The sequence below is a fragment of the Rhagoletis zephyria genome, unplaced genomic scaffold (assembly GCF_001687245.7).
Source record: "Rhagoletis zephyria isolate East Lansing unplaced genomic scaffold, Rhagoletis_zephyria_1.1 Rzeph_scaffold_00176, whole genome shotgun sequence".
Taxonomy (NCBI): domain Eukaryota; kingdom Metazoa; phylum Arthropoda; class Insecta; order Diptera; family Tephritidae; genus Rhagoletis; species Rhagoletis zephyria.
The window spans coordinates 371,187-384,258 of NW_016157260.1; the positions used below are offsets into that span (position 1 = coordinate 371,187).

Here is a 13,072-nt window from a genome sequence, read left to right on the forward strand (position 1 = left end):
GCTCTGAATAAAGTTTGAAAGTTTGATTTATATGGTTTTGGTTAAAGCATGCACCATATTTTTTTTTTTTTTTTTAAATCTAAACTTGAACTCATCACTGCTCCCCACTGTATGTTCCGATAGAATACAAAAAAAAAAGAAATGAATGCGTACCTTTTGTAACATTTGCCGAAACAATTAGTAAAGCTGACAGAGCTTGATTTTGGAAACCAGCGAAAAATTATATTAATTCACTTATTTGCTTATTTATTTAATTAATTAGCCTCAACTTAAAAAATATATGTACAAATTTGAATTTCTAATGGAAGAAATTTTCAGTTAAGGTTCACATAAATAGTCCCGTTCTAGGTTCTCGTGCTTTAACGCTGCGACATATGTATGTATGTATGTATGTATGCACATATTTATATTCGCGCCTTCGACATTGGCAGACCTCTTACGCCCAATCCGGTTACTTTGTAGGTACTACCGGCTGGTGATGGCTGATCGTTCAAACGGGAGGTAGTTACATATAAAATATCCAAATTGGGACCACCGAACGCCGCAGAAGTGATTTGTTTGCAGGGAAACTTGATTTCCAAAAGAATTTCAGTAGTGCTGAAAACGAGAATTTTTTTACATTAGGTACAAATAAACTAAATTTGTGTAGTTGTATTTTCTTCGCGAGCCAATAAATAATTCATTCACCTCGGATTGACTTTGTAGACTGTGTGGCCGGTGAATGTGGCAATATAAATATTGCCATCACTGTCAATAGTCATACCATCAGGTAAATAAGTGTCATGCTTGAAGACTACTCTGGGATTACCTAGGTATCAAAGTGAAAGATGCAATTTTTATTTAAATGTATAGAACGTTTACCAATAAGCAACACTTACTCGCTACGCCCGTATCAAGATTGTAGTCATACTCCTTGACATCAAAATCGGCTGAATCAATGAAATAAAATTTATTTGTTTTCTCATTCCATGTCAAACCATTTGAGATGCCAACATCCGACTTGATAACCTTTACCGGCTTGCCTTTTTCAAAGCTATATAGTTCGCCCTTACTTTGTGAGAAGAGATCCTTTTGATCATTGTACATGGTGCCAGCTACAAGACGTCCACGTGGATCGGCTTTACCATCATTCAGTCGATTCAAAACAAACTCCTTGCCCGGTTGCACCTCATTGACGACACGTTCCACTTTGGCAATGGGTGATACACCATCCCAAGCGACAATTGCTATACGACGATCACAACCCACAACAAATTTACCACTTTCTCCTTCGACGGGTATGATGAAGGAGGCAAACTTTTCACCCTCCAGTACTGCGCTGTACGTCTTGTTTTGCTTGTAATCATAGCGTAACAATTTAGCAACATCGATGTCTACAAAATAAAGGCTCTGTGTTTCAATGTCCCAATGTGGGCCTTCGCCAATCAATGTCTCTCCATTTGGAATTGGTTCGAGTTTGTAAGGCATCTGGAATACAGATAAGATTAGTTGATAAGTTAGTTACTCTACAAATCAAGATTCGGATTGCTATTTATGTAAGTCCGTAAACGTTCTCATCAACGGGGCGTACTTGGCGTAGTAAGATTTTGCAACCCCAACGTTACAATATTAGACACAAAAGTGGAAGCGAGGAGGGAGAGTCTGCTACTCAAGGGTTTCATATTCAAAAGCAGATAGCGCGATTCAAATGAAGAAGTCGGTTCAGTAAAATTTAAGGATTTTGATATATTTTATTTATTTTTTTTTTTAATTTTTGAATCTGGGTTTCGCTATCTAAAAGTTTAACTTTCATTTTGTCTTGTCTATTGATCTTTATATAATGTGATACATAATTTATTTTTTATTTTTGTTTTAAGTAATCCATATTTTGTTTTTACTTGTATTTTTAATCTTTCTTTTGTACTGTAAAAGATCTATGATCTTATTGTACCAATGTATTTCTCTTAATAAATGACATGAAATGAAATAAGGCAGATTTATGAAAATTTTCTCGAATTACCTACCGAGTGTAAGGATCTGAAAAGGAAGTACTATTGCGGCGAATAAAGGCTAGCTTTGCATACGATTTTTAAATAAGATTTTAATGTGGGTAGAGAAACTCAATTTCATATAAAAATAGATGCCTAAATTCTTAAATTCAGAAACCCAATTGAGAAGCGACCNGAGTGTAAGGATCTGAAAAGGAAGTACTATTGCGGCGAATAAAGGCTAGCATTGCATACGATTTTTAAATAAGATTTTAATGTGGGTAGAGAAACTCAATTTCATATCAAAATAGATGCCTAAATTCTTAAATTCAGAAACCCAATTGAGAAGCGACACAGAGATGTAGCAGCGCGTAGGGAAGGGATTAAATTTTCGGTTGTATGTGGAATGAGAACTCTTTTTAGCACTCAGCGATAATACTAATTATTCAACAAAAATGGAAATAATATTGTCCGACCATTGGCAAATTTATAGTTCTTAATTTGATATATTTCACTTAATTCTCCAATTGTTATCAAACCTTGGAAAAAATTATGGTTGTAGCATTGGAAAAAATCTTAGAATGTAGGCCCTAAATAGGGCCTCACAACACATACACCTAATTTTCAGCTTTGCAATCATATTCACTTATTGTTTTGAACTTTGTAAAACTCTTTAGCATTCAATCCAGACCGGAAGTGAGTCCTTAGTTAGTATTCGAAAAGTTCCTGTCTACGGTCATTTTTTATTGCGCATTGCATGCCATACATACTTAATAGCCAAAACTTCATGCCCTACTACATACAGTATGAAATTTTTTAAGCTATGGTATGAACTAGTGTTGGGTTAAACACATAATTGTNAATTTTCAGCTTTGCAATCATATTCACTTATTGTTTTGAACTTTGTAAAATTCTTTAGCATTCAATCCAGACCGGAAGTGAGTCCTTAGTTAGTATTCGAAAAGTTCCTGTCTACGGTAATTTTTTATTGCGCATTGCACGCCATACATACTTAATACCCAAAACTTCATGCCCTACTACATACAGTATGAATTTTTTTAAGCTATGGTATGAACTAGTGTTGGGTAAAACACATAATTGCCTATGTGAGGCATCGTGTCATGCTTTTGCAAGCGTGAACATGAGCGATCTTGCTGGCGTGAACGAGCTTGTGTTAAATTTTTTTTCAATCCGTAATTTTCACATACATATCGATGGTCCTGTGCAATAACGACACAATTCAAAATTCAAAATCTAATCCTCCTAATTCGGTTTAGTTCCAATCATGAAGAAACTACCGGTACTACAAATTTTTTATATGAGGATATAATCGGTACTCAGATATACATAGTATGTAGCTTTTGTAGTGCATTTTACTTTATCCTTCAGTCAGTGTTGAAGTTGTTTTTTTGTTTTCAAATTGCGTGTTATATTTCAAAGAATATTCAACGGCAAATTGTTTTAACCAAGCCCTACCGATTTTTAATAATATATATGTAAAAGATTTGTTAGAATGACTTCACTTAAAAAACTTTAGCTGGAAGTGAATGCAAACATTACAAAATTTCAATTAAGTAGTTACCTGGCAAAAAATAGCAAATATTTAATTAGCAAAAAGGACCGCTAACATTGTTGATAGTACTTCTTATCACAAATAAACACTTGAACCGTTTATTTTGAAAGTGGTATAAGTCACTTCACAGGTCTTGTGCTTAAATGACCGGTTATTTGTATCTGATCGCGTCCGCTATTCGTTCAACTTCATCAACCAAAGGTAGAAGGGTTTGTCGTTAGTTTATGACGATATAGCGATTTACAGATGCATTCGGTTACAAGTAGCCGATTATTTAAGTACGTTAAGTACGAAGTGACTTATACTACTTTCAAAATAAACGGTTCACTTATGCCGTGGTGTTTCCATTTTTATTTTTTTAATGTATTTTTATTATTTTTTTGATTGTATGCATCTACAGGTCTATTCTCCGTTGGTAACAAATTTTTTTTACTGGTAAATAACGTTCCTGGTAATTTTTAAACCCTGTGAAGTATGCAACACCAGAATTTATACAAAACTTCATAGCTGAATGGCTTATCAAGGTACTTATAATAGCGGTTGCAAGAAGTGGTGTTATTTTTTGGTAACAAAATTTTCCGGTGTCAAAATGTTCGTTGTCAAGCAGAATAGGCTTGCAAGTCACCTTATGAACGTCCCAGGTGTTTTATATTAATTAGCGTATGCGAAGTATTTAAATTATTTTGTTAACAAGCTTATCAGCCACTACACTATAATTAAGATAACTGATTTTTATACAGCACTTAAGTTTATCTTTTAATATGATTTGATAAAGTGCCAAAAGTAGATTGCCACTTATTGATATTGGGTATGGCTATGATGACGCGCCTCCACTTGGTTTAAAACTGATCAAATAAATAATATTTTACTGTTGTGAAATATATAAAGCGGCGAAGGTTTAATCTAAACAATNCTTTGCACGAAAAACTTGTGCACGTAACCGAAAAAGGCACTTAAGCGAATTTTCTTTACTACTTCAATGAGGAAGGTATCCGAATCCCTATGAAACCAAATATTGGCGGAGCACTTACCATGTAGAAATTACTGCAAGCGAAATTTTTACCGAATGTTATCTAATTATCTATATAACTACATAAATTGATAGCCATTTTCGTTGTTCTGTGAGATGAGCAAAATAAATAAAAGGTTGTAAAATTAAGTAATTGTATNTTGGTAGTATTGGGTACCGAAATCTTTTTTTGAAGTATCGGGTACCGACTACTGGGTACGATTTGCAGTTCGAAGGGGACGTGAAATTGTATGTCCTTTCATATGTGTTATAATATCCAAGACGCGCACAATAAATTGGAGGAGCAGCTCGGCCAAACACTTAGAAAAAATGTGAGCGACAAACATTTTTTTTATTATTTATTTAAAACCCCCCCTGGAAGTATATTCTGGGTACGCCCAAAATACTGATCAATTTGTTTGTAAATAATGCAAATTGTTGGCGGTAGTAAAGTGAACGTAAGTACATATGTAAGTGAGCATAGATCTGGCAATAAATTTAAAAGCTCTATACAGCTGATTTGTATGAGTATTTTTTCATTGGCATTGCCTAAAAAGCTCAATGTGAGGCTGTTTTATTTAAAAATTAGAATAAATATATTCAGTGGCAGGNGCAGTTTCCTTATAAATGTTAAAAATAATGCTTTTGATGCGCATTTAGGGGTAGGTATCTTTAATGTGCACTTAAGCATAGAGGCAGCAAAGCAAAATATACTGTACTGGGTACGATTTGCAGTTCGAAGGGGACGTGAAATTGTATGTCCTTTCATTTGTGTTATAATATCCAAGACACGCACAATAAATTGGAGGAGCAGCTCGGCCAAACACCTAGGAAAAATGTGAGCGACAAACAATATTTTTATTATTTATTTAAAACCCCCCCTGGAAGTATATTCTGGGTACGCCCAAAATACTGATCAATTTGTTTGTAAATAATGCAAATTGTTGGCGGTAGTAAAGTGAACGTATGTATGTATGTAAGCGAGCATAGATCTGGCAATACATTTAAAAGCTCTATACAGCTGATTTGTATGAGTATTTTTTCATTAGCATTGCCTAAAAAGCTCAGTGTGAGGCAGTTTTATTTGAAAATTAGAATAAATATATTCAGTGGCATACAAAACTGCAACGTGGTGTTACACTTTTTATCTCAGCAATCGCTTTCTTTCCAAGTTCTAATGACTTTCATACTTTTGTTGTTTATTCTTATCGGTACACCTGAAATCAATCCAATAACAATAACAAAACTGTATGTACGTAATATGTACTACATATCGATGGCTATCTGCAATAACGGCATAACTCAAAATTATATGTTTTTGAGTTATATGGCGGACTAGGTTTATAAATAACCATGTTTTTCTGTGGCAAATCGACATACGGGCAAATCCTAGCGTTGTGGGCGTTTACATACATATATATGTATATATATTTTATATGGAAAAATATAATTTTTCGAGGTAATGGTATAGAATTCTTGAAAATCAATATTGTTCGATCGGAGAACCCTATTTCTTCAATTGATTACTTTGCCATTTTTTTAAACTAGCGAGTTTTATGGGGTTTTCAGGGAGCCTATAAAAGTATTTATTGTTTAAAAATGGTTAAATAAAAAAAAATGTTTATTGTTGTTGGAAGTCTGCTAAAGAGAAATAAAGTTTTTCGATCGCAAAACATTGACTTTCAAGAATTCTATTATTCTTTTCCCATATAAACTATATGGATAGTTTTGAGCGCTTTGAGCGACGTCCAAATATTTTTTTGATTTAAAAAAAGGGCTATTATTTTTTCGATACAGAACAATCCTATTGGGTGAGAGTTTTTAAATTCTGACTTTACTTATTTTGGACAGCCCTTATATACATCCATGCTATACATATATATGTATGTATGTAGGAATGAATATATTTTCACGGTATGTTTTTTACTCATACATATTGCTCATTTGCAAACTTCAATAGATAGTGTCCAAATTAAAAAAATACTAAAATTTGGTTAAGTATCCAGAAATTTCCGATACTTCTTCTTCTATGATGTGTAAAAATTATATCGATTACCAGTATCTTCCGAATGCGAAAATATGTTCTCATTTTTACTATGGCATACTGCCATAAATTCAAAACGTTAAAGCCGTTCATCTCGAGTTTTACTTTTTTGAGTTACGACACTATTGAAGTAAATGAGCCAAACGCAATTAGTTAACACTTTTTTAGATTTTGGGAATTCTCTTAATTGTGTTAGTGCAAACAGCATTTGACATTCGTTGCCCTAACCCAGCAAAAACAAGAAAAAATATTCTCCAACTTTTGATAAACCTTTAATTCTCGGGTTTCAATATTCCTTTCCATTTGATATGAGAAAGTTATTAAATGTCAAAAGCGTCGCAAAGTTATATCAAGCAAAATGGTTTGCTGGGTATACACGCACAGAAATTAATACACAAGTGAATTGCTATCTTGTCTGGCAGAATGCCGACTGTATGAACATTTCTTTTACTCTCTTCCCTTTCTCGCCTAAACAAACCATGCAGTGTGGTTTAGTTCAATGGTACTTATTTTGGGCTATTTGCTTTATGACTACATAGATACCTTTTTATTTAATTTAGTGCTACTTTTGTTTATACTCGTACCTTGTGAAAAATATTTGTCACTACTCAGATATTGTAGGGTTTGTAAATTATACGCAACTGAAATGAGTTGAGTTAGCAATCAATATTTATAGGCGAAAGGCAGGGCAAAATATTCGTATTTTCAAGTGCGCTACGATAATTTGAGCAGATCTAATCAGTACTACAGATAATGGGGTTTTATGAAAATATTGTTAGATAAGATGCTGTATTGATGTTGTTAAAATTTATGTATGTACATACATATATTAGTTTAATGGTTTTATGATATATTTAATCAAAGTTTAATTTATATACAAGTGTAAACACATTGCTCCCCGCGAATGTAATTAAAACCAATAAAATGCAAAAGTTTTTTGCATTTTAAGAAACAAGAAAAATGTATATTCGACTGTGCCTTAATTGTATGAAAACAATTTTTTGTTAAGCTTTAAAGCACGACTACCCGTAGAAATCTTCCCTTGGACATAAAAACGTGACCTGTGAACAATTTTTAAAATCGTATAACAGAAAGACGTGCGTGCCTTAATATTCAGAATATTCATAGAATTTTTCATGAAGTGATCAAAACTACCTATAAATCAGTGGGAAGTTTTGTGCTTCGATATCAAATATGGCTACATTAGTTTTAAACCTCCCCAAGTTTAAATGACATTGCGGCTTTTCCCACGTAAAACTAAAATTTTCTAGATTTTGAGAAGCTAATTTTTAGAAATGAAATGAAAATGATACTGATTTTTTTTTTTGTTGGAAATGTACATTTAATTATTCGAATGGGATGACAATAAAGCGTTAACAATACATATTTTATTAGATCAAACATCAAAAAACTATTTCGCTACAAACTGTCTTTTCAGATGAGGCCTAGGACCACTGTGCACCAAAAGTTCGATTTATGAAGCATTATTATTATTATTTTTTTGTAAATGTGGGTGTTAGTGAATATATTTTCGAAGGTATTTAGAATGTAGGTAGAGTATCGGCTTTCTCCTGGAAATTTAATTTGTTTTAATTTATAATCTTTTAACTCGAGTCTACAAATAGGTGGCAACCCACTTCAAAACTACGTTCGACAGTAAACATTCTTAAACCTCCATAGTTAAACATCAATATTGTAACATTTCATTTATTTTATCAATTTAAATTAATAATATTTTTCAAACGGGTGGCAACCCCCCTCAAAAATATTTTCGGCAGTAAACTTCCCAAAACCTCTGAAGTTTGATACCTATATTGCAATATTTAATTTAGTTTATTAATTTAAGTAAATTAAAATTTTCAAACTGGTGGTAACCTTCCACAAAAATTTGTTCGGCTGTAAGCCTTCTTGAATCCAATTTTTTTGACAGCCATATTGCAATATTTAGTTTATCTTATCAATTTACCTAAACTGCAATGTTCAAACAGATGGCAACTCTATAATTTCTTTTTCTTCTATGTATATTTTGTAAAATTTTTGATTTGGCTTCTGTTTCTCTAATTAAGACTCCCTCTATAATATAAACCAATCGGCCTGCTTTATTACATGTATATATAGATTACTACGAATTTATGAAATTTGTTGCTATGTCCGTATATTAAAGTAGCACAAAAACAATTCCGAGATAGGGTTTGAGGCGCTTTCCAAAGTTCTTCTTCTCGCCGAAAGAAGTGCTGGCAACAAACTGGGTATAAATTTAGATGCTCATGAAATGTTTATATTTTATTGTTATTTATGGCCTTATAACAGTTATATTCAACAATTTTATTGAGCTTGAGGCCGTTTTTAATGAAAAATATTGTGGAAAAACAACAATAATTTATAAATGATGGAAGTTATACCTGCTATTTCGGAGATCAGCGCACCTTCTCATCAGAGATCTTCAGTGGGAGTTGACCAAGTTTTCATTAAAAACGGCCTCAAGCTCAATATAATTGTTGAATATAATTTATATGTTACCCTAAAAATATTTTGAACTAGCGATCTAAAAATATTTCAAATTGTATTTGGATGAAAAATAACGCAACAGTAGCGTTTTATAAAATTCACTAATAGTTTTGCTAGTTTCAAACCCCTTTACATTGTGAAACGGAAGAAAACTAAAATTCTTTGCTTGAACGTGTCATGTTTGCCTGGTGTATGGCGAAATGGAAAAAGCAGGTTTGAAGAATGTTTGACAAGCCGCTTGTGTGGTGTATTTCGCTCTTTATAAAACTTCGGAAAGCTTTTTATTCAAAAATTTGCAGAGCGATTTAACATCTCTGTTGTGTAAAACATGGTTGCATTTGTTATCTGCTAATATATCGAGAGAAAATCCCTCAGAATAAAAATCCTCAAAAAATACTCAAGCGCACCCGAAATTCCTCACGTTTTGGGGAAATACACAGCAAGTGGTCACACTGATTTCCATAACCCAGCAGTTTTATAGCCGCTGCTGAAATTTTGTTTAGTTATAACTGTATACATATTTACATACAAATATAGGTCGTTTGATTTCGTATGTATATTTGTTAGCTAGCAACAAAAAAGATATTTCTATCTCTCTACAGTTACGGCTCAATTGTTTGTAAACAAACAAATAAATGAAAAAAACTTACTGCATTAGTGTATATGTACACGTCGCCGACTTATAACACTGTGCTATAGAATATTGTCATTTATGAAAAACACTCGCATGTACCTACAGTGGCGGATGCAAGATTTTATTTGAGGAGGGGGGGGGGGGGGGNGGGGGGGGGGGGGGGGGGGGAGGGGCGATTGGGATCAACTTGTCAAATAACGTTTGTCACCGGGGAGTGACAAATCGAAGTTCGAGCTACATGTATGAACTACGAGCATCCAGCCTGTTTGAATCCACACATGTTTTTCATGAAAATAGAGGTTCGAGTATTTTGTATGAAGTGTGAAGTAAAGTATTTTGTGATATAATTTTACTTTTAGGAAGTTTCATTTTGTGAATTTGGTGCAAGTTCTATTTACAGAGTTCTCTGTAATAAAACAGTTATACTATTTTGTAAAAAAAAACACAAGATAACAAGTAATTACTATACAAACCCGAAAAAATAAAACCCCAAAATCGGAACTCTATTTTTGGATTTATGGGCACGAATTGGCAACTATAAAATACTTTTAGACTTTGTGCACACTTGATTTTTTTCTTGAGCAACCATACTCACGTTTTTCATTTTAAATCTTATAAATTGTTTATAATGGCTTTTGTTAAAATTTTATAATCAACACTTATCAAGATAAATTCTATGGGTGTGAATGTGGGATAAACATTTTTTTACTTTTCAGTTTATTTATTTTTTTAATGTTTATTGAACTTTTTTCCCACTACCTTTTTCTGTATAAAATTTTCCGGTATAGTAAATATGTTTATGCGTTTCTTCATTTCGCTAAATCATTTCATAAAATGTAATTAAAACCCATAACATATATTTACACCGACCCCCCGTGGCTACACCACTGCATGAACAAATAGAAAATTAATTTCAGGGCATAAGTAAATACAATGTATATGATATGATGACGATATGTACATACTTATGCATGTATATAAAGCTGTCGGTAGGTTGACAACAGCGTAGTCAGTATTTTAGAGAAAAAAAAAAAACTTTTAGGGGGGATTTTAAACTTATCTACATACATATTTTTATAAAAATGCGTGTACGCATGTATGTGGCTATGCCTCTTATCTTGTGTTTGTATTAGTCACCTTCCAATCAAAATGAAATTGTAAATAAATAATAAAAAGTTATGGTTCTGATATTTCAAACCCCTTGCTTATCACGGGAGCACTACCCACTACACCGTCTAAATCTCTGGTAGTACCGGTAGATCTGTACGGAAAATTTATATCCAGCTGTAGTGCTGCCAGGCCAAATGCGATCCAGCCGTGGAAATACCTCAAATGCAGGCACGCAAAGGTTCTTGAAAGTCTGTTGAATAATCTGTTACAGCTAAATTATACCACTCTTCTCCTCTGTTTGGACAACAAACTTCATAAAAATCCTAGGGAGGAACGAATGGGGAGGGGCCGCCACATACTTGAACCCAGGGCAGATATACACAGGGATCGCTCGAAGCTAAACGAAAAAGTGGATAGTGGGATATACGCTGGTGAACTCGCACTAAACCTCAGTCTACGCTTACCGATCTATTGTAGTGTTGTTCAAGCAGAGCTAAACACCATAATGGACACCGCTCAGTGGCTCATAACTTCCGCCTTCCCAGAACGTCCTATCACTATATATATACACTAATAGCGAATACGCTATTTAATCTTCAAAATATAACGGTTTAACGGGACAAAGTAGCCACAAAATGCTGAAGGATTCTCAACCCGCTGCCATAAAAATGCTCCTTGACTGTTGCATGGGTCCCTGAGCATTTAGAGATTCCTGGCAACTGCATGTCCGACGATGAGCTGATAGGGAGAGGGACGGAAATATCCGAAGTCAATCCTGCTCAAGACGCCGGCATATCTCTAACCAGCAGCAAACACAGATTTAAGGCTGAACTCACCGTGGAGGTAAATACATAAACCACCTGCAATAGTACCAGACAGATTTCGCCAAAAATTTAACAAAAGCAATGCCTGGCTCTAACTCGTCTTGTCCGCTCTTCTCATAGATTAGTAGTCGATGTAATCACCGGACACTACCTGATGAGCATGCATGGAAAACCGTTGGGATATCCAATCAACGATTTTTGTCGCAGCTGCAGAAACCAGGAAAGGGTGGAGAGCAACGAGCACTATCTCTGTCCCTGTCCCGCCCTAGCCAATAGCGAATATTTTAAACTTTTGTGCTGACAAAGGCGAGCAGCTTTCAACGAAAATTACATACAGCAACTCACAGAAATATTTTTTTTTAATGTTTTTTGCGATATTAAAAAAATTTGTTTCCTGGTAACTTTTTCGTTATTTTTTTCTAAATATGTGCATACAGAGCTCATTCTACATCATAACCCATGTAAATCAATACTTAAAAAAAAATACAAAATTAAGGAAAACTCAACAGTGTCTCGACAAAAATTTCAAACTTTTTAATCAGCTTGAAGTGGCTAAAAAACTCACTTGATTTATGATAATTTTTTTTATTGACGGGGTTGAGTATATTCTTCGATGTAATGAATTTTTTCTATTGAATGGGATATCAAACCGATTAGTCGAATTTATTTCGAAAACTCGGATTAATAAATAAATGAAGAAAAACGTTTAAATTTTGACGAAAATTCTCTAAATTTTCCCTTGTTTTGTGCAAAGTATGAAATTATAATTTACAGGGTTTATGTTGTAGAACAAATTTACCAGGAAAACATATTGAATATCGTAAAAAATTGAATGCAAACTACTTTTGTGAGTGACTGTACATGTGTGTGAATGTACATACATCATCATCTGTACTCTGAAGTATATACATACATATATGTATGTATCGTTACAAGAAATTCACTTTAACCCTTTCAATTTAACATCTAATCACTCTCATAGATTTCAAGGTATCTGCCAATTAGCTAGCATTACTCGTGCTAAGAATCTCTTCTTCTTCCAGTTCAACAAGCATTTAATGCACACTCATATTTTCCTCGTTAAGTGGAGCAGCTTAGCTATGCGGTTTGCCAAAATCCTCAAGAGTATTTACATATGTCAGTAAGCTCTGATCTTTTCCGTTTCCTCAGTGTACTGTTTAACATCTTTCAGGAAAGCAAACTGCATACACACAAAAGTAAACAAAGTTAAAGCTATTTGTGTTTTCTATTGCAAGTTAATTGACAAATTTCAAATATATGCACATAGATACTAATAGCAACAAAAGCATAGCTTTCTAGCCATAAATACCCAGCAAGAAACATGATTGCCACATTTTATCTCCCACCAGGGTTCGCGCAAGACGGTGTCCATCCTATCCCCG

At 33.8% G+C, this 13,072-nt stretch overlaps 1 protein-coding gene and 1 long non-coding RNA gene across 3 annotated transcripts; one reads left to right on the plus strand and one right to left on the minus strand.

Moving 5' to 3' along the window:
* Window positions 1–225: 225 nt before the first annotated feature.
* On the minus strand, window positions 226–7,238 carry LOC108357360 (regucalcin-like). 2 transcript variants are annotated; one of them, XM_017608447.1, is made up of 4 exons: window positions 7,178–7,238; window positions 879–1,467; window positions 688–808; window positions 226–597 (listed from the first exon to the last, which is right to left on the minus strand). In XM_017608447.1, the coding sequence occupies exons 2-4, from the start codon at window positions 1,465–1,467 to the stop codon at window positions 405–407; spliced, it is 903 nt and encodes a 300-aa protein (XP_017463936.1). In that variant the 5' UTR covers window positions 7,178–7,238; the 3' UTR covers window positions 226–404. The 2 variants fall into 2 exon arrangements, with proteins under 2 accessions (XP_017463936.1, XP_017463943.1); XM_017608454.1 differs by having other exon boundaries at window positions 7,137–7,228.
* LOC108357404 (uncharacterized) lies at window positions 3,615–5,733 on the plus strand. Its single transcript, XR_001846652.1, has 3 exons — window positions 3,615–3,822; window positions 4,088–4,094; window positions 5,722–5,733. It is a non-coding gene; the product is annotated as an uncharacterized LOC108357404 (long non-coding RNA).
* Window positions 7,239–13,072: the final 5,834 nt, after the last annotated feature.